We start from the raw sequence: 23102 nt of genomic DNA on the forward strand, positions 1-23102 counted from the left end.
TTACTGGGGGCATTAAGGAGAGAATCACTTGACACGATATTATAGTGGGATGTAACAAAGTTTATGCTTCTAATTAATTTTGCCACATTAAAGTTGGCATTAAACACTGCACCTGAGACTTCCGAGTCAAATGTAACCAGAGGTGATTAGTACATTTCTTATATTTATTGGCAGTGCAAAATGGCACAAGAGAAAACATTTTCTGCTGCAACTAGACACAAACATCCTCATCTTGAGAACAGGCCGTCCAAGTGAAGTTAGTAGTCCATAGTCTGTGTCCTCCTATGGTCCTCTGCGAAATAGATTTGAAATCTCTCTTACGAAATAAGTCCATTTTTACATGCTCTTAAGAGTTCATTTTCTTCCAGATTTTCAAATCATATTTGCTATATTTCTCCATTACTATATTATACAAACAAGGCTCATCCTGTACATTAAGCCATCTACTGTACATCTATTCAATTCTATGACTGAAGCATATTGTAGGGAATGATTCAGAGTTCCACAGGCTATTGTTTGCCCCCAGATATGGCTCTCCACACATTCACCTTCAATGCTGGGCTCTGCATTGAGTAGGAATAGGATGATTTTCGGACTTACTCTCAACATTCTCCTCTTTGATGACATGGGCTTTGTGCATCTTGAGATGTAGGAATTTCTCCACCAAGTCTGCAGCGAGTTTAAAGATCAGCGCGAGCCAAGCTAGGCCAAAAATTATCCACAGTGCAGCTAGGCTCCTATAGACGGAGATGTAGTGCTTGCTCGGATCTGTTCCTATGGAATTAAGAACAGACAGCACAGTGTTACATTATATCAAAGGTGCATACATTTACGGTTGTGCAAGATGTGTGTGTCAGGTACTTTAGTAGAAGGGGAATAAAATGGGTATCAGTATGAAAGTACTCACTAATATTGAACAACATCTAAAACACCAGGAATTATTTTCTGTAATGCAAAATGTAATCCGGACTGGCACAGAACAGCTTTAGTAACCGTATTATTACTGGATACATGTCTACTTTTTGCAGGATGTGAAGCATTTCGGACAGATACAGTATAGTGAAAGATATATCAGCGTGCAACACACCAGCCTTTCCCTGTTGAAGCATTGGGAGTTTCGCATTATAATCATTGAAGCATGTTTGACCAGAAGTAAAACATAGATAACATTCTCCTTTTGTATGTGTTCATAATAACAGAAAAGTGAGGATTAGGAAACTTGTTTATATTCCGAGATCAAGCATTAGTTTCAATGTAATCCATTGTACAAAGAGATAGGGCACTTAGGAGAGTCTCTCTTTGTTCCATTTCTTTGTATCTACTGTACAGCTCTGTTAGCAAGTTATAGAATAGATATTAACCCCTGCTGTATTGAAGAGATCAAAGGAAGCAGAGATCAAAGGAAGCAGAAACCAACGCAGTTAATATTTACTGGGTCACTAATGCTACTGCTTGTGACTATATGAATGGAGCATATTGACTTCTATGTATTAATTGTAAATATGATTTTACCCAACACATAATCTCCAAATCCGATGGTGCTAAGGGTGATAAAGGCGAAGTAAAAGGCTTCTCCATAGCTCCAGCCTTCTACGTGACTGAAGATCATTGGGGGGAAAACCAAGAAGAGAAGGGTTCCAACCGTCACAAAGAAAGCCATCATCAGCAACTTCATCACCTGGAGACAAACCACAGCCAAAGTCACTGCCAAGGTCACTGCCAAGGTCACTGCCAAGAAGAAAATGCCCTTAAATGTACCACTTGTTTTAGTGCAATAGAGGTGCAAGAGGAAGTATGAGACTTGGATCCTTTATTAGCCCGTTTAGATTATTCATGAGTGGCTTTTTTCTAAGCATGTTGGCTTTGCGTCACAGAACTAATAAATGTTGATAAATTGGACTATACCCACTGGTATTAGAGACGTCTGCAAGAAAACACAGTGCCCCTTATAAAAACCTCAGTGACGTGACAGCATATACAGTATTAAATGCTGACCAATATATTTCTAGGCTGATCATGATAAACAGCGTACAAAAATGCCTGCCGTCTTATTACAGGTAACGGCATACTGTGCAAAAAGGAACTGTTTCATTCTCTTTAAAAGGGTGGGAGAATGGCAACAAAACCACCACGTTGTGTCATCTGAGTGTAAATAAATGTATTGCAGCTACGGTATGAAGTGGTAGTTGTGACTGGCAAGGGTCACCAGGCTACATAATAAAGGTTAAGCCCTGTAGTTGCCATTGGGTCCCGTGGGTCCCTGGCAGACCATCCAGTGACTTGTGTCGATGAAGCTATGGTGGGCTTTTCAAAGTTGCTCTGTTCGGAATAGCAGAGCAACCGGCTTCGTTTTGAAGCTCGGAAAGTCCGCCTCGCAGAGAATAAGTCCCGGCTTTTGCGGCCAAGTTCTGAGAATAGAAGTAGCGGTCGTGGCTGGGAACTGAAGCCGAAAAGAAGACCAAGAGAACCGGGGGTATATCCCGTTCAGGTTAATCTCATCCAAGCGGGCGCCCTGCACCTAGGCAAGCCTAGATCTCCCCCCCCCCACCCCGCAGGCCATTTGTAAGTGTATTTTTTACTGTTTCTTGTGTATCTCTTCTTGTTGTACGTGGGTTTACCAAAATAGATGCAATTTGTTTTTACTACCTTGTTTTGTCTAATGAATGATCCCGGTAATATATAAATGGTGTTAAAAGTACCTGGTCTCCCGTGACAGTAGTGGAGCATCTTGTATCTTTAAGATATTGTTACCCACCAATGGTTCCCAGTATTTCTTATTACTGCCTACGAAGAAGGCTACTGGATGTGAGGAGTGTTTGTGAGAGAAGACGTAATAGAATTATTTTTTTTAGCATGGGTACCCCTGAGCCTCCAGGCTGTTGTGCACATCTTCCCAGAGCCACGAGATGGGCATTTAACCCTTTTCCAACTTGGTTAAGAAATGCCAGGTTGAGTGGAACCCCGAATAACGCGTAAAATACACAGAAGACTTGTCCTGCAACAGTACTGGGGGACAAGTTGCCGTAGCCTGCAAGGACGAGATACATATAAAGTTATTGTCAGCATTCACAGAGGGGGAGAGAGATGGGGAGAGAGAGAGAGAGAGAGGGAGGGAGGGAGGGAGGGAGGGAGGGAGGGAGGGAGGGAGGGAGGGAGAGAGAGAGAGAGAGAGAGAGAGAGAGAGAGAGAGAGAGAGAGAGAGAGAGAGAGAGAGAGAGAGAGAGAGAGAGAGAGAGAGAGAGAGATTAAACAGTTGTCCCTTTTGCTTTTATATACAGTACCATGAACATCAGTTCAAATACATGCATATGCAACTAAAAGAAAACATATACATGCAGTTTTCATGACAAAGGTGATATTTAGATTTTTACCACAAGAGAGAGAATACATTTTAAGCAGTTTCTCTTATATGAACTTCTTCATAAACAAAAAAAAGATACCTACTGTATGAGGTTTCAAAAGCTCTGTAAACACACTCATGAAAATCACTTGTCCATTAAAAGGTGTCAAATCCTGAGACTAGGGTGCTCAGATGGCTTCTCCAAAAATACTGGACACAATGGTGAAAGGTGTCAAGTGTTTGAGAGACACACACAGACAGCTCCATGCTGTTTCCTCCTCTCCTTGGTCCCACCCCCCAGGCGCCTGATACCTCCTCCTGATTGGCTGCATTACCTAGCAGCAGCCAATAATGAAGGTGGAAACGGCTTAGCCCCCTAGCAACAGCCCTGCTCTGAGAAATCCCACAGACCCCCAAGCCAGTCTATATCCAAGGAGGTAATACCGGTATACACATACATGTCCAGTATTACCTCTAATTTTCTTTTACTGGACAGAGTGACCAAATACAGGACAGTCCGGTTCAATTCTGGACCCCTGGCACCCCTACCTGAGACATAGAGCTTCTGTTCCAGGGCACATTTGAGTACTATAGGAGGCATTACTAATGCAGTGATTGGCATAGTGGGGTGTGTTCCTTGTTTTAGAAATCACCTACTGTATTTGTTCCTGTTATGTCGGTGACCGTCTCACGTACATACAGTACCGTACAGATGCTATGCAGAGGGATTGTAACATATGTGTGTTTACAAATCTCTGTCAGAGGGGGCCGGCAAAAAAAGGTTATTTCAATGGTTTCATTACGTTTCACAGCGGGAGTTTCACACAGTGTTGCCGCCTCTGTAATGATTTGTGACACTATTAACACATTACTTTCAAAAGCTCCATTAACACCTCCGGCGCGGAGTGTCGCTGACTTAGCAATGAGGAAATGCCGCCGGCGCAAATCACTCCATCACTTCAGCATATCGCAGCATTATAAGGAAGCAGCCAGTGTCTGTTTGTGCATGTGAATACCTTTATAAAGTTTAGTAAATACCAGCTATATTTCTAGGTATTTGCCCTATACCAGGAGCGGCCAACTCCAGTCCTCAAGGGCCACCAACAGCTCAGGTTTTCAGGATATCCCTGCTTCAGCACAGGTGGCTCAACCAGTGGCTCAATCAAGATTGGATATCCTGAAGCATATCCTGCACATCTTGCTGAAGCAGGGATATCCTGAATACCTGACCTGTTGGTGGCCCTTGAGGACAGGAGTTGTCCGTCCCTGCTCTATCCCATGCACAATACAGACTTCACTTTGCGTTGATACACGCATGATCCTCCAGATATCTAGAGGGTTGTGTATCATTGGTGTTTCATAGGCCAACACAGTGTCCAATCTTTCAGACATCACTTTTACTTGGATTGGTTTCGTGGAGGGATTTGCTGCTATTTTACACCAGTTTTGCACTGTGAAACATTACTACACTCCCCAACCTTAGCTCCTTAGACATAGAGACGGTGTGTATTTGCAATAAATACACCTATTGGGAGAAGCATGACTTTAAAATGCCGGTAGTAGAGGCAGAACGAACTATATAGCAAAGAGACTATTCCATGACTAGTCCGTGAATCCACCACCCTTTCCATGGCAAAGTACTTTCCATGGTTTCCCCCGAGACTGCCACCCTCTCAAGGGGAGATTATGACCACAGATCTCATTGAGCTGTGAACATCATCTGATCAGCAGGTGAGGGTCTTACATCGAAGAGGTAGGCCCCCACCATGTGGTTGCTATAGAAATGATCACTGAGCCAGAAGGTGCGTTTGCAAAGATTTGTCCACGGGAAAAAATGTACTGCAAACTTTAATTAACGAGAGATGCTAAGCGAGGGCTGTCTTCATTTACCTGGACATACACAAGCTTAGCAAGCTCAGAACCCAGACCAACAGTATTCTACAATGTGGCAATCTTTGTTTACTGTTCTATATACCTGGAGCCCAGCTATACACATAGGGCCAGTTGGCTCTTCTAGCACTTTGTTACAAATATATTTACCCTGCACTGATAAATATACCGGCACTCGTTATATTGATGATTTATTATCAAATCAAAAACCTGCTTTGATAGAGTTCTTCAGCATCTTTGATGGATATCCACCAGCAGGCTGGGTACTGTATATACTCCATCCAAACTCACATTACCAACAGTTACTGTGACGTGTAATGTAGCATGAACTGCAAGGAGGTATGTTTTAAGACTAGAAATGTTTGTCATTTTGAGGACCTGCGGTCAGGAAACGTTTATCACGATACACTGTAGTATACATTATAGTTCCCAGTTCTTTTCAATTTGCCTTTGTTGGCAGTTGTAAGAAGAATCTGCTCGGTATAAAGATGTTGGTGATATTGGGCAGCACGGTCCTTCTCCGGTACTATCTTCTCCAGGCGCGTGCAACCAAAATGGAGTAGTTAGTGTAGTGTATGTGCTACTAATATTGAGGATTTAGGCTGGGCTGTGGGTGTGAGTTTCTAGCAATGATAACAGTACTGAAGCCTTTTCTTTTATTGAAGCAGAACAGTAATTTTTTGAATACAGCCACAATAATTTCACCTGACCACCGATCTCAGATTCCCACTGGCAGGGGTACACTCACGTTGGACTAGGCTCCTCAGGGATGCCAGAACACTGACTCTTGAAGCCAGCAGACTGTGCTATCGGTCCCTATTTAGACGTATCCCTTTATAAGGGTGAAGGCTTGGGGGTTCTGCAGCCTGAATAATACGTACAGTGAGACAATGCACCTTTAAGTTAGGGACTCCTATCTCCTGAGTTGCCCTCCCGGCTGATCCTAAATTGTGAAAGCTAACCAAATTATGTATAACCTACTAAAGACCCCTAACTAGGGTCACCAGAGATTCCGATGAGGCAGACCTATAATTAACTCATTCGCTTCTGACTAGGGGCCACACACACATTGAGTGTAAGAAATAATGTAAATCATAACATTACCTATAGTAGTGATGACTGTTCCAGCAAAAAAGAAGGAGTTGCTAAAGTCCCAGTTGCTGGGGTTTGTGGAGTTTCCTTTAGGATTTAAGCCCTTCTCCCAGGCTTCCATTATGATCTAGAGAAACAGAATCCAAGGCACATGAGAGATGCACATTACTCGATCATTAGTGATAGCAAACATATCTTTATATAACAAGCTAGAAGCAGGAATGGAAGTGACTTCATGTTCCCCAAGCTTAGAAGAGCTCTTCGACAAAGGGCTGCTGCCGAAACGCGTTGGAGATGTGATCTGCCATTGTACCAAGATGTCTACCATGGATTAAAGTGCTTTTAACTCTACCCTTGTTGATGCCTAGCCCCCAATCTTATTGCTGTGTTCCGCTTTATTTCCTTATGGAATCCTCCCACCACCAGTTTAAGTTCTTTCAAAACTAAAGCTGTCTCACATTTTAATCTGGTCTATAACTGCAACATACGCCTATAATATATATTATCTCTAACTGTGCATGCAATGCCTTGTATATAATGTATACCCTGTAAACTTATGTAACTATGTAATTGTAACCATGTATTATTTGTCATCATAACTCTGTGCCCAGGACATACATGAAAACGAGAGGTAACTCTCAATGTATTACTTCCTGGTAACACATGTTATAAATAAATATAAATAAATAAACCCACCACAAAGATCTGGGGGTAAAAAGGCCACAGCTTTTATTAACACAAATAATTGACCCGGTAAATGCCAACCCTGCCAGCGTGCTCAACCTCCCGAATAGACCAATGGTACCAACCATGGCCCGCAGAAACCCAACAAGCCGGGCACTCCACTAGCCCGGCCGTCTAGAGCAGGGGTGCGCAAACAGGGGGGTGCGAGGAGAGGGGGACAGCCGGCAGGGGGGCAAAGGGGAAAAGGGTTTGCGGTCCCTTGATCTAGGGAGTAATGGGTCCCGGGAAATGAGGTACAAATGAGTCTGGCCCACTCGCCACCCCCAGCTACCACATGGCTTTCAGGCACCATAGAGCCCCCCTTCCCTAACGGCTGCCACTACAAAGGCAACAACACGGCTTTAAATAACCCCCTCAGCTTGTTATACCTGGAGTCTTTTTTTTTTTTTTTTAAGACAAAATCCGATACAACATTTGACATTATAACCAAACACAGTAACCGTATCAATAACCACAAAGTGCCGGGTGGGCAGGAACTGCCTAACAGGGATCCATCCGATTCAACAGCTCGTGCATGAATAAAAAATGCACCCTAAGCTCCTTCCCTCCACCCACGTCATCAACTGATGCTCCCCAAGGGGGGAACACACACACACATCCCGCCTCGAGACCAGGTAAGAACACGGCGGGAGGGTGTAAAGAGAGAGGCTAGCCCCGGCGGCCACGTGCCCGGTCGCACACGGCGGGAGGGTGTAAAGAGAGAGGCTATCCCCGGCGGCCACGTGCCCGGTCGCACACGGCGGGAGGGTGTAAAGAGAGAGGCTAGCCCCGGCGGCCACGTGCCCGGTCGCACACGGTGGGAGGGTGTAAAGAGAGGGGCTATCCCCGGCGGCCACGTGCCCGGTCGCACACGGCGGGAGGGTGTAAAGAGAGAGGCTAGCCCCGGCGGCCACGTGCCCGGTCGCACACGGCGGGAGGGTGTAAAGAGAGAGGCTAGCCCCGGCGGCCACGTGCCCGGTCGCACACGGCGGGAGGGTGGAAAGAGAGAGGCTAGCCCCGGCGGTCACGTGCCCGGTCGCACACGGCGGGAGGGTGTAAAGAGAGAGGCTAGCCCCGGCGGCCACGTGCCCGGTCGCACACGGCGGGAGGGTGGAAAGAGAGAGGCTAGCCCCGGCGGCCACGTGCCCGGTCGCACACGGCGGGAGGGTGTAAAGAGAGAGGCTAGCCCCGGCGGTCACGTGCCCGGTCGCACACGGCGGGAGGGTGGAAAGAGAGAGGCTAGCCCCGGCGGTCACGTGCCCGGTCGCACACGGCGGGAGGGTGGAAAGAGAGAGGCTAGCCCCGGCGGCCACGTGCCCGGTCGCACACGGCGGGAGGGTGGAAAGAGAGAGGCTAGCCCCGGCGGCCACGTGCCCGGTCGCACACGGCGGGAGGGTGGAAAGAGAGAGGCTAGCCCCGGCGGCCACGTGCCCGGTCGCACACGGAGCCCAAAGCTGCTTTCTGCTGTATCTTGTCCATGACCTTTCTTGCTTTGACTAATGATGACCACAGACTTGCTTTATACAACGTGACAAGAAAGACTGTGTGTATTAACAGTTTAGAAGTGTATATACAGTGTGTATTAACAGTTTAGGAGTGTACAGTATATACAGTGTGTATTAACAGTTTAGGAGTGTACAGTATATACAGTGTGTATTAACAATTTAGGAGTGTATATACAGTGTGTATTAACAGTTTAGGAGTGTATATACAGTGTGTATTAACAGTTTAGGAGTGTATATACAGTGTGTATTAACAGTTTAGGAGTGTATATACAGTGTGTATTAACAGTTTAGGAGTGTACAGTATATACAGTGTGTATTAACAGTTTAGGAGTGTACAGTATATACAGTGTGTATTAACAGTTTAGGAGTGTATATACAGTGTGTATTAACAGTTTAGGAGTGTATATACAGTGTGTATTAACAGTTTAGGAGTGTATATACAGTGTGTATTAACAGTTTAGGAGTGTACAGTATATACAGTGTGTATTAACAGTTTAGGAGTGTATATACAGTGTGTATTAACAGTTTAGGAGTGTACAGTATATACAGTGTGTATTAACAGTTTAGGAGTGTATATACAGTGTGTATTAACAGTTTAGGAGTGTACAGTATATACAGTGTGTATTAACAGTTTAGGAGTGTATATACAGTGTGTATTAACAGTTTAGGAGTGTACAGTATATACAGTGTGTATTAACAGTTTAGGAGTGTATATACAGTGTGTATTAACAGTTTAGGAGTGTATATACAGTGTGTATTAACAGTTTAGGAGTGTATATACAGTGTGTATTAACAATTTAGGAGTGTATATACAGTGTGTATTAACAGTTTAGGAGTGTATATACAGTGTGTATTAACAGTTTAGGAGTGTATATACAGTGTGTATTAACAGTTTAGGAGTGTATATACAGTGTGTATTAACAGTTTAGGAGTGTATATACAGTGTGTATTAACAGTTTAGGAGTGTATATACAGTGTGTATTAACAGTTTAGGAGTGTACAGTATATACAGTGTGTATTAACAGTTTAGGAGTGTACAGTATATACAGTGTGTATTAACAGTTTAGGAGTGTATATACAGTGTGTATTAACAATTTAGGAGTGTATATACAGTGTGTATTAACAGTTTAGGAGTGTATATACAGTGTGTATTAACAGTTTAGGAGTGTACTGTATATACAGTGTGTATTAACAGTTTAGGAGTGTATATACAGTGTGTATTAACAGTTTAGGAGTGTATATACAGTGTGTATTAACAGTTTAGGAGTGTATATACAGTGTGTATTAACAGTTTAGGAGTGTACAGTATATACAGTGTGTATTAACAGTTTAGGAGTGTATATACAGTGTGTATTAACAATTTAGGAGTGTATATACAGTGTGTATTAACAATTTAGGAGTGTATATACAGTGTGTATTAACAGTTTAGGAGTGTATATACAGTGTGTATTAACAGTTTAGGAGTGTATATACAGTGTGTATTAACAGTTTAGGAGTGTATATACAGTGTGTATTAACAGTTTAGGAGTGTATATACAGTGTGTATTAACAGTTTAGGAGTGTATATACAGTGTGTATTAACAGTTTAGGAGTGTACAGTATATACAGTGTGTATTAACAGTTTAGGAGTGTATATACAGTGTGTATTAACAATTTAGGAGTGTATATACAGTGTGTATTAACAGTTTAGGAGTGTATATACAGTGTGTATTAACAGTTTAGGAGTGTATATACAGTGTGTATTAATAATTTAGGATTGTATATACAGAGTTAGTGTTTGAAAAAAACCCCAAAGATTAGCGAAAGATTGTTAACTCCCTCCAACCATTTTAGTTTGGAAAAATTTAAAGATTAAAATATCATTAAAAAATGTTTACTAGTCTGACTTGTTTGTAAGTTGCCCTAGAGTTACATTAACTTGTTAAACACTGTACTATCATTCGCTGATGTTAGTTGTGGGAAGGCTGGCCCCTTCAAGGTTAGCTCTTGTCTGGCAGGAAAAATATAAAGCCGTGTGGAACAGTAATAAAGAAAAAGGGATTCTCCGGCGCGTGGTTCCACTTGTGGCTCCGGGACACATGCAATAATAAACAGAAAGAGGGACCACATTCAGGGGTAGTTAAAATAATGAAACATATACGTGGGTTTCTAATGGGAACACACTTACATTTGACAACAATTCTTCAGTAGGGATAGGGGAGACCTCTTGATGATACAAACGGCCAACAATTTATGGCAATGAGAAGAAGTGTCTCCAGACTCCACAGACTGTCTTCCAGAGTCCCTGGCTGTCGGTGTGGATTCCGCTCCAGCTGGTAGGTTGGTAATGCAGAGATGTATTAGCAGCAGGGGGGTCTTCTGGTGCTCAATGCACAGCCCAGGTTTCCTCCCGTTTGCCACTCTCCTTGCCGCAGCTTCCGCCTCTACCTTTCGCGCATGCGCGTCAGACGCAGTGCTGTCCAACCTGAGGAAGCTATTTTGACAAACTTTGGGCATCACAGGCCACCGTACTGAGTAGGTAGAGTATCATCCAGCTTGGACAGCACTGCGACTGACGCGCATGCGCGAAAGGTAGAGGCGGAAGCTGCGGCAAGGAGAGTGGCAAACGGGAAGAAACCTGGGCTTTGCACGAGCACCAGAAGACCCCCCTGCTGCTAATATATCTCTGCATTACCAACCTACCAGCTGGAGCGGAATCCACACCAACAGCCAGGTACTCTGGAAGACGGTCTGTGGAGTCTGGAGACACTTCTTCTCATTGCCATAAATTGTTGGCCGTTTGTATCATCAAGAGGTCTCCCCTATCCCTACTGAAGAATTGTTGTCAAATGTAAGTGTGTTCCCATTAGAAAACCACGTATATGTTTCATTATTTTAACTACCCCTGATTGTGGTCCCTCTTTCTGTTTATTATTGCATGTGTCGCGGAGCCACAAGTGGAACCACATGCCGGAGAATCCCTTTTTCTTTATGACTGTTACTTATAGAGGTTGGTGAATAACCTCTAAGAAACTCTGGCAGCAGGACTCCATTTCATGTGGGACTGAATTTCATCACTTACGTAACACGGTTGGCGCAACTATTCCTTTTTTCCTTTATGTGGAACAGTAATGTTTATTTTTATTTCTTTGTATATAATTAATGACGTTCGTTTTACTGTGAGTAACCATATTAATTCAGCTACTTTAGCATATGTATGCTGTATATGGGATATTGTGTGCAGTGTATAGGATCAATACAGTACATGTTACATACTTGCCAATTAACTCCAGGTCAACAAAGTTGGTTTTTCACAGATCAATAAATGGGGAAGGACACATGCAAGTATGTTTCCCAAGACATTACCATTGTCTTCCCACCAGCACCTTGGGGTTACAGTCTCCTGGTCTCAAACCCCCCCTCCCCCCCACCTGCAGATATATCAAAGAACATGGTGAATTTTGTCCATCAATTTTACCCCAGTTTACAGCTAGGAGACTTTAATAAATACCCCCTTATAGCCCCAGATCCACAAAAGGGGGCTAAGCTTTAGCACACGTTTACTTCCACTGCTATGAATGTTAGCGCTTAGCGCCCTCTTGTGGATCCGGCCCTATGTCGTGATTAAATATTTCCCTGTGGTCCTGTACGGCGTTTTAATGCAGAAGGCCTAATTCTGAAAATGTATTCGCCATGTTTTACCGTGTACAGCTTATGGTTATGGTAGAAATTGGTTAGCCCGCTACATATCAGCGATCCTAATAGAATGTTTGTTTTTATTGTCTTCACTGTGGTGATTTACTGTCTGTTTTTTCTGCACTCAGTGGCCGCTCTTATGTGGTGACTTCAGAGGGAAAAGCCGTACCCTTAACCAAGTCAAAATGCGTGGATATGTAACCCCTGAAACTTACAGCTCTAAAACTTATGACAATGGCTGAGGTTGGGAGCTTGGGGCACCAAAAACATAGATTGTAAGCTCTACAGGTCAGGGACTGTGTCTGCAAAAATGTCTTTGTAAAGCGCTACGTAAAACTAGCAGCGCTATAGAAGAACAAACAATTATTATTATTAGTCCCTATAGACAACTTAAAGGGCCACACGTGGCCTACGGTCAGACGGCAGGAAAAATACACACAGTATAGTGATGGTACAATGGGTTTACTGTACCCCTAATAACCTGGCAACCTGAGATCCTCAGCAGGGGATCCCCACATACAACATACAGTGATAATACAGTTCCCAATAGCACTGCGCAGGCGTGAGTCAGAGTCAGTGGTGCTTTAGCCGCCCAATCCTGGGTGTATTGCCTTTGTGATGGTGCCGGACACCGTGGGAGCTCTTTGTGTACTAACTGTTGTATGCCTGTACTTCAAATAGGATGCTCCGGTACTGCTGTGCTTTGTAGCCATCGAGGGTCTCATCAGAGGGCGCTGTAACTCTTTGTCACATCTTCACAATGACCCGCTGCCACGTGCACACTCTGGACTCCTCGACTGAACCAGATAGCGCAGATCTGATCTCATTATGGCCGTCCCCCTTTTAAAAGGCTCCTCTCCCTCTTAGTCCCACCTCTTTCACAGTAATTATCCACGGCTGCTATCATGACCAATTTATATATTATTAAATGAAAGAAATTAGCTTCATCAGCTTTTCCCATTTCACACAAACAAAAAAAATCGAACAACAATAAATATCAATAAATAATAAATGTCAGCATTGTCACAGTTTAGTGAATAGGGTTAAAATGGGGAATAATATTTGGTGTTTTTTATTTCATTTGACAACCTTTAGTGAAATCCTGGCCTATGTGTTGTTTAAATCTCTAATAGCACGTATGACATCAGATGCATTGTGTGGAACCCCAACCCTCTCTAATAGCACGTCTGAGATCAGATGCATTGTAAGGAACCCCAACCCTCTTTAATAGCGTGTCTAAGATCAGATGCATTGTAAGGAACCCCAACCCTCTCTAATCGTGCGTCTGAGATCAGATGCATTGTAAGGAACCCCAACCCTCTCTAATAGCGCGTCTGAGATCATGCATTGTAATGTTCAATTGTAGGAAGTGTTAAGATTTCTCCCCCAAACATCTCTCAGTATTTACAGTACTACCCTATGAATTGATTGCAGAAAGTTGTCTGGAATACTGTACTTAATTTATCTCAATTGAAATCAATGTTCTGCACTAGAAACATTGATTCCAGCACATGTAAAAGGTTAAACAAGCCAAACTATTTGCATGAAGCAGGAGTTAGCACCTGGGCAGACAAATGCAGATTTGTAATCTCATATCTCTCCAGCCTGTATGATGCTTTATCCAAACATGCTGCCAACTCATTATTTGAAGTCCATGAAACAGATAGGTAAACATTGCACAGAATTCCCTCTTGGCTGCATGCCGTTTTCCATTCGTACCCTGCCAAGCTGCAGAAAGATACTGGTCAAGTCTTTATTTACGTGACCTTCGTACTGTACAGTAATTCTTCTCAAGAGACACATTACCAAAGGAAACATTTTACATAATGACCTCCTGTATGGGTTATCCTGTGTCCATTCCAGTGGGATTTTATCAATATACCACTGATTCTACAGGTAACCTAAGAACAGAAGTACAGTAATGCCCAACAGAAGGAGCACGCTGACCTAGTAACAGATATTGGGGTTCATTGAAACGCACGTGTAACATGTTCCATACCACTTGTCACATGTTCCATACCACTTGTCACATGTTCCATACCACTTGTCACATCTTCCATACCACTTGTCACATCTTCCATACCACTTGTCACATCTTCCATACCACTTGTCACATCTTCCATACCACTTGTCACATGTTCCATACCACTTGTCACATCTTCCATACCACTTGTCACATCTTCCATACCACTTGTCACATCTTCCATACCACTTGTCACATCTTCCATACAACTTGTTACATGTTCCATACCACTTGTCACATGTTCCATACCACTTGTCACATGTTCCATACCACTTGTCACATCTTCCATACCACTTGTCACATCTTCCATACCACTTGTCACATCTTCCATACAACTTGTCACATGTTCCATACCACTTGTCACATCTTCCATACCACTTGTCACATCTTCCATACCACTTGTTTTACTATTTGATCAATTATTTCTTATTTTAATAGAAATATTTTGGAGGCTGGGGGAGGGTGTAACAGGTGGAAGGTGAGTGGAAAGTATCTGATTCTACAGGTAACCTAAGAACAGAAGTACAGTAATGCCCAACAGAAGGAGCACGCTGACCTAGTAACAGATATTGGGGTTCATTGAAACGCACGTGTAACATGTTCCATACCACTTGTCACATGTTCCATACCACTTGTCACATGTTCCATACCACTTGTCACATGTTCCATACCACTTGTCACATCTTCCATACCACTTGTCACATCTTCCATACCACTTGTCACATCTTCCATACCACTTGTCACATCTTCCATACCACTTGTCACATCTTCCATACCACTTGTCACATCTTCCATACCACTTGTCACATCTTCCATACCACTTGTCACATCTTCCATACCACTTGTCACATGTTCCATACCACTTGTCACATGTTCCATACCACTTGTCACATGTTCCATACCACTTGTCACATGTTCCATACCACTTGTCACATGTTCCATACCACTTGTCACATGTTCCATACCACTGTCACATGTTCCATACCACTTGTCACATCTTCCATACCACTTGTCACATCTTCCATACCACTTGTCACATCTTCCATACCACTTGTCACATCTTCCATACCACTTGTCACATCTTCCATACCACTTGTCACATTTTCCATACCACTTGTCACATGTTCCATACCACTTGTCACATGTTCCATACCACTTGTCACATCTTCCATACCACTTGTCACATCTTCCATACCACTTGTCACATCTTCCATACCACTTGTCACATCTTCCATACCACTTGTCACATCTTCCATACCACTTGTCACATCTTCCATACCACTTGTCACATCTTCCATACCACTTGTCACATCTTCCATACAACTTGTCACATGTTCCATACCACTTGTCACATCTTCCATACCACTTGTCACATCTTCCATACCACTTGTTTTACTATTTGATCAATTATTTCTTATTTTAATAGAAATATTTTGGAGGCTGGGGGAGGGTGTAACAGGTGGAAGGTGAGTGGAAAGTATCAGCATTATAATGAAATACAAGTCGTTCAAGGATCTTTCATGCAACTAGTGCTAGATTATCAGTATAAGAATAAGGGGTTTATTCTATATCCGCTGAACTGGCCACTCAGGGAAGTTTTCCGACAAAAGTCCCCATTGACGGATACAGAATAAGTCCCAAAGTTTCACTAAAAAACACCCTTACATATAAGCTGAGCCTGTCAGGACAAAGAGGCACAGTGAGAATGTAAAGCTAGACCCAAAGAGGCCATGTCATTGCAGGTACTCAGACAACCCTATGGTAACATTTAGTGAAGGAGGTCAGTACAGTACGTACTATATTGCTGTGCAAGTTATGCCACTGACCCTTCTCTGTTAATGTATATGATGACTGCCATGTCTTTCCATTTGCATCACGCTCCCAAATTCCCTATCAGTTTAAACGGCTGTTTCAGAACACGTGGCAGTACTGTATGTGACAAAAATAATTCCAAATGATGCTGTAAAGATTCCTCAAACATTAAATCAGGGTAGGTGCCCCTTATCTGGTGGATAAATAAACTGAAATAAGCTAAGCGCTCATGCCAGTGTGGGTAAATTGAGTAACACAATTAGAAATACAGATTGCAATTTACAAAATCACAGTATATTGCCGACAGATCAAATACAGATGCAGCGGCCATTATTTTAACAAATTACGCGGTGTATACCTCGGAATACCCATGTGATGGCGCGGGATTTCTTCCAACCGTACCGCCTTAAGAAGGCTTTTAAACACCTGAAAGTGACACAGTAGCACAGTACTGTACACATTACAATTCATTAATTTCACCAACCCTCTCTAATAGCGCATCTGAGGTCAGATGCATTGTAAGGATCCCCAACCCTCTCTAATAGCGTGTCTGAGATGAGATGCATTGTAAGGAACCCCAACCCTTTCTAATAGTGTGTCTGTGATTAGATGCATTGTAAGGAACCCCAACCCTCTCTAATAGCGCGTCTGAGATCAGATGCATTGTAAGGAACCCCAACCCTCTCTAATAGCGCGTCTGAGATGAGATGCATTGTAAGGAACCCCAACCCTCTCTAGTAGCGCGTCTGAGATCAGATGCATTGTAAGGAACCCCAACCCTCTCTAATAGCGCGTCTGAGATGAGATGCATTGTAAGGAACCCCAACCCTTTCTAATAGTGTGTCTGAGATGAGATGCATTGTAAGGAACCCCAACCCTCTCTAATAGCGTGTCTGAGATGAGATGCATTGTAAGGAACCCCAACCCTTTCTAATAGTGTGTCTGTGATTAGATGCATTGTAAGGAACCCCAACCCTCTCTAATAGCGCGTCTGAGATCAGATGCATTGTAAGGAACCCCAACCCTCTCTAATAGCGTGTCTGAGATCAGATGCATTGTAAGGATCCCCAACCCTCTCTAATAGCGTGTCTGAGATGAGATGCATTGTAAGGAACCCCAACCCTTTCTAATAGTGTGTCTGAGATGAGATGCATTGTAAGGAACCCCAACCCTTTCTAATAGTGTGTCTGTGATTAGATGCATTGTAAGGAACCCCAACCCTTTCTAATAGTGTGTCTGTGATTAGATGCATTGTAAGGATCCCCAACCCTCTCTAATAGCGTGTCTGAGATGAGATGCATTGTAAGGAACCCCAACCCTTTCTAATAGTGTGTCTGAGATCAGATGCATTGTAAGGATCCCCAACCCTCTCTAATAGCGTGTCTGAGATGAGATGCATTGTAAGGAACCCCAACCCTTTCTAATAGTGTGTCTGAGATGAGATGCATTGTAAGGAACCCCAACCCTTTCTAATAGTGTGTCTGTGATTAGATGCATTGTAAGGAACCCCAACCCTCTCTAATAGCGTGTCTGAGATCAGATGCATTGTAAGGAACCCCAACCCTCTCTAATAGCGTGTCTGAGATCAGATGCATTGTAAGGAACCCCAACCCTCTCTATTAGTGCGTCTGAGATCAGCTGCATTGTAAGGAACCCCAACCCTCTCTAATAGCGCGTCTGAGATCAGATGCATTGTAAGGAACCCCAACCCTCTCTAATAGCGCGTCTGAGATCAGATGCATTGTAAGGAACCCCAACCCTCTGTAATAGCGCGTCTGAGATCAGATGCATTGTAAGGAATGTAATGGCAGTTACAACACAGAATATCACACAAAATCCAACCACAACACGCCAGTGGGTGCAATAACCTCTGCTACATCTGTATCTGGGGCGTATTTACCAATAGGTCCTGGCTGGAAAACTAGGTAAAAATCCTGGACCAGAGACTAAGGGGAAAAAGCTAATGGAAAGTGATGGGGTTTTTGTACAATTCATGGTGCAGTTTGGCTTCAGTTTTGCAAACTATTGAATAAAACCTCCTGAGTGCAAAACTAGAGGAAAAACAATCCAACTTCTTTTTATACAACTGGTTCAGTTCTCTGCCCACACATTGCCCCAGAAGTGCACTATGGGAACATTGGTACATTATAGCACCTTTGTATTATAGTCTCTCATTAAAAACAGCGGCACACACACAGCACCAAACTGAAACATCCCACTGCCTTTCAGATTTTATCATGTTACACCCAACACGGGTGTGGCACTACAGACTATTTGATACATAACCCCCTACATAATACATACCCCACAAAGATTCGCAGGCACAAAACTGGATGAAGAATACCGTTAGATTATATATATAAAAACAAATGATCATTAAATTCAGTGGGGGTCATTCACTAAAGTCTCCTGGCAGCAAAACCGGGGCACAGTTTGTGCAAAAGAATTGCGCCCGATTTAGCAAAGGAAAACCTCCTATGTCTTTCCGCGGGATTCCTTTTCCTTGATGAATATGGCTGTGGGGTTTTTTTGTGAGCAGACCCCAATATTTTCCTTTCATATAACTTGTGCTGTATTTTTTTGCACAACTTCACCACTTTATTGGAAGACTTTTAATTAAAAAAAAAAAAAAAAAAACCATTCATTACCTATAAAAGGATTTTAAATAAATAAAAATTAAACTGCGCAATATTTATCAAATCATTCCAGTCCCCTTGTTTTAAAAGGATTTCCTTTTCTTTGATAAATATGGGCTGGTTCTTTTTGCTCCGCCTGTCCACGTTTTGCAGCAGATAGACCAGGGGTGGCCAACGTCTGTCCTCAACTGGTGGCTCAATCAGTGGCTCAGTCTTTGATTGCACCACCTGTGCTGATAAATAGATCCCAATGTGTCAAAGTTATAAGGGGTGAAACAGGTGCACGGCGCGGGGTGATACAGGTGCACGGCGTGGGGTGAAACAGGTGCACGGCGCGGGGTGATACAGGTGCACAGCGCGGGGTGATACAGGTGCACAGCGCGGGGTGATACAGGTGCACAGCGCGGGGTGATACAGGTGCACAGTGCGGGGTGCTACAGGTGCACAGCGCGGAGTGATACAGGTGCACAGCGCGGGGTGATACAGGTGCACGGCGCGGGGTGATACAGGTGCACGGCGCGGGGTGATACAGGTGCACAGCGCGGGGTGAAACAGGTGCACAGCGTGGGGTGATACAGGTGCACAGCGCGGGGTGATACAGGTGCACAGCGCGGGGTGAAACAGGTGCACAGCGCGGGGTGATACAGGTGCACACGCGGGGTGATACAGGTGCACAGCGCGGGGTGATACAGGTGCGCAGCACGGGGTGATACAGGTGCACGGCGCGGGGTGATACAGGTGCACGGCGCGGAGTGATACAGGTGCACAGCGCGGGGTGATACAGGTGCACAGCGCGGGGTGATACAGGTGCACAGCGCGGGGTGATACAGGTGCACAGCGCGGGGTGATACAGATGCACAGCGCGGGGTGATACAGATGCACAGCGCGGGGTGATACAGGAGCACAGCGCGGGGCGATACAGGTGCACAGCGCGGGGTGATACAGGTGCACAGCGCAAGGTGATACAGGTGCACGGCGCGGGGTGATACAGGTGCACGGCACGGGGTGATACAGGTGCACAGCGCGGGGTGATAAAGGTGCAGAGCGCGGGGCGATAAAGGTGCAGAGCGCGGGGCGATACAGGTGCACAGCACAAGGTGATACAGGTGCAAAGCGCGGGGGGATACAGGTGCGCAGCGCGGGGCGATACAGGTGCGCAGCGCGGGGCGATACAGGTGCACAGCGCGGGGCAATACAGGTGCACAGCGCGGGGTGATACAGGTGCACAGCGCAAGGTGATACAGGTGCAAAGCGCGGGGGGATACAGGTGCGCAGCGCGGGGTGATACAGGTGCGCGGCGCGGGGTGATACAGGTGCACGGCACGGGGTGATACAGGTGCACGGCACGGGGTGATACAGGTGCACGGCGCGGGGTGATACAGGTGCACAGGGCGGGGCGATACAGGTGCACAGCGCGGGGTGATACAGGAGCACAGAGCGGGGTGATACAGGTGCACGGCGCGGGGTGATACAGGTGCACGGCGCGGGGTGATACAGGTGCACAGCGCGGGGTGATACAGGTGCACAGCGCGGGGTGATACAGGTGCACGGCGCGGGGTGATACAGGTGCACGGCGCGGGGTGATACAGGTGCACGGCGCGGGGTGATACAGGTGCACGGCGCGGGGTGATACAGGTGCACAGCGCGGGGTGATACAGGTGCACGGCGCGGGGTGATACAGGTGCACGGCGCGGGGTGATACAGGTGCACGGCGCGGGGTGATACAGGTGCACAGCGCGGGGTGATACAGGTGCACGGCGCGGGGTGATACAGGTGCACGGCGCGGGGTGATACAGGTGCACGGCGCGGGGTGATACAGGTGCACAGCGCGGGGTGATACAGGTGCACGGCGAGGGGTGATACAGGTGCGCAGCGCGGGGTGATACAGGTGCACAGCGCGGGGTGATACAGGTGCACAGCGCGGGGTGATACAGGTGCACGGCGCGGGGTGACACAGGTGAACTGCGCGGGGTGATACAGGTGCACGGCGCGGGGTGATACAGGTGCACAGCGCGGGGTGATACAGGTGCACAGCGCGGAGTGATACAGGTGCACAGCGCGGGGTGATACAGATGCACTGCGCGGGGTGATACAGGTGCACAGCGCGGGGTGATACAGATGCACAGCGCGGGGTGATACAGGAGCACAGCGCGGGGTGATACAGGTGCACAGCGCGGGGTGATACAGGTGCACAGCGCGGGGTGATACAGGTGCACAGCGCGGGGTGATACAGGTGCACAGCGCGGGGTGATACAGGTGCACAGCGCGGGGTGATACAGATGCACTGCGCGGGGTGATACAGGTGCACAGCGCGGGGTGATACAGGTGCACAGCGCGGGGTGATACAGGTGCACAGCGCGGGGTGATACAGGTGCACGGCGCAGGGTGATACAGGTGCACGGCGCGGGGTGATACAGGAGCACAGCGCGGGGTGATACAGGAGCACAGCGCGGGGTGATACAGGAGCACAGCGCGGGGTGATACAGGTGCACAGCGCGGGGTGATACAGGTGCACAGCGCGGAGTGATACAGGTGCACAGCGCGGGGTGATACAGGTGCACAGCGCGGGGTGATACATGTGCACGGCGCGGGGTGATACAGGTGCACGGCGCGGGGTGATACAGGTGCACGGCGGGGGTGATACAGGTGCACGGCGCGGGGTGATACAGGTGCACGGCGCGGGGTGATACAGGTGCACGGTGCGGGGTGATACAGGTGCACAGCGCGGGGTGATACAGGTGCACGGCGCGGGTGATACAACTGCACGGCGCGGGGTGATACAGGTGCACGGCGCGGGGTGATACAGGTGCACGGCGTGGGGTAATACAGGTGCACAGCGCGGGGTGATACAGGGGCACAGCGCGGGGTGATACAGGGGCACAGCGTGGGGTGATACAGGTGCACAGCGCGGGGTGATATAGGTGCTCAGCGCGGGGTGATACAGGTGCACAATGCGGGGTGATACAGGTGCACAGCGCGGGGTGATACAGGTGCACAGCGCGGGGTGATACAGGTACACATTGCGGGTGATACAGGTGCGCAGCGCGGGGTGATACAGGTGCACAGCGCGGGGTGATACAGGTGCACAGCGCGGGGTGATACAGGTGCACAGCGCGGGGTGATACAGGTGCACAGCGCGGGGTGATACAGGTGCACAGCGCGGAGTGATACAGGTGCACAGCGCGGGGTGATACAGATGCACTGCGCGGGGTGATACAGGTGCACAGCGCGGGGTGATACAGATGCACAGCGCGGGGTGATACAGGTGCACAGCGCGGGGTGATACAGGTGCACGGCGCGGGGTGATACAGGTGCACAGCGCGGGGTGATACAGGTGCACAGCGCGGAGTGATACAGGTGCACAGCGCGGGGTGATACAGGTGCACAGCGCGGGGTGATACATGTGCACGGCGCGGGGTGATACAGGTGCACGGCGCGGGGTGATACAGGTGCACGGCGGGGGTGATACAGGTGCACGGCGCGGGGTGATACAGGTGCACGGCGCGGGGTGATACAGGTGTACGGTGCGGGGTGATACAGGTGCACAGCGCGGGGTGATACAGGTGCACGGCGCGGGGTGATACAGGTGCACGGCGCGGGGTGATACAGGTGCACGGCGCGGGGTGATACAGGTGCACGGCGTGGGGTAATACAGGTGCACAGCGCGGGGTGATACAGGGGCACAGCGCGGGGTGATACAGGGGCACAGCGTGGGGTGATACAGGTGCACAGCGTGGGGTGATATAGGTGCTCAGCGCGGGGTGATACAGGTGCACAGTGCGGGGTGATACAGGTGCACAGCGCGGGGTGATACAGGTGCACAGCGCGGGGTGATACAGGTACACATTGCGGGTGATACAGGTGCGCAGCGCGGGGTGATACAGGTGCACAGCGCGGGGTGATATAGGTGCACAGCGCGGGGTGATACAGGTACACATTGCGGGTGATACAGGTACACAACATAAGGGATTATTTACTATCTTCTTCAAGATGCAAAAACTTGGGGGGAAAACTGTGCACAAAAAAAACTCCAATTGGATTAAATGGGATTCCTTTCGCTTGCACTGGTTCTGCCCAAATTTTGCAGCCAGGAGACTTTAGACCCCTGTATTCTCCTTTTGAGGAGGGTCAAACAGTAATTGTATTATTAATAATAGCAGTAGTTAGTAGAGATATTAGATTAGAACTCATACCTCTACAAACTGTTCAAGGGCTTCCACATCCAGGCATGTATAATTCTGGAGGAACGTGAGCTTCGCCAGTTGAAACTGATCCCTGGAGTTGGCTTCTGCTTGTTTCTCTAGAAGCTGGAACATCATAGCTCCCAGGAACAGGTACAAGAAATATCCCAGAGAAAGGACAGTAGCCAGCATAGTCTGCCGGCTGCACAGGAAGAAGTGGGACAT

At 46.6% G+C, this 23102-nt stretch overlaps 1 protein-coding gene across 1 annotated transcript; it reads right to left on the reverse strand.

The window, feature by feature from the left end:
- On the reverse strand, positions 1-23102 carry LOC142492237 (potassium channel subfamily K member 16-like). Its single transcript, XM_075594906.1, has 5 exons — positions 22890-23102; positions 6335-6449; positions 2862-3028; positions 1513-1678; positions 1-774 (listed from the first exon to the last, which is right to left on the reverse strand). The coding sequence occupies exons 1-5, from the start codon at positions 23100-23102 to the stop codon at positions 551-553; spliced, it is 885 nt and encodes a 294-aa protein (XP_075451021.1). The 3' UTR covers positions 1-550.

Source organism: Ascaphus truei, chromosome 4, assembly GCF_040206685.1.
Source record: "Ascaphus truei isolate aAscTru1 chromosome 4, aAscTru1.hap1, whole genome shotgun sequence".
NCBI classification, from domain to species: domain Eukaryota; kingdom Metazoa; phylum Chordata; class Amphibia; order Anura; family Ascaphidae; genus Ascaphus; species Ascaphus truei.

What these genes read in the sequence shown, in the direction of transcription:
- LOC142492237 (XM_075594906.1), bottom strand. Translation starts at nt 23,102, where the DNA reads ATGTCCCACTTCTTCCTGTGCAGCCGGCAGACTATGCTGGCTACTGTC. An exon ending in CCCTTGAACAGTTTGTAGAG is followed by an intron (nt 6,450 to 22,889) that starts GTATGAGTTCTA and finishes CTGTTTCTCTAG; the next exon opens with ATCATAATGGAAGCCTGGGA. An exon ending in AACAGCCTGGAGGCTCAGGG is followed by an intron (nt 1,679 to 2,861) that starts GTACCCATGCTA and finishes GTTTGTCTCCAG; the next exon opens with GTGATGAAGTTGCTGATGAT.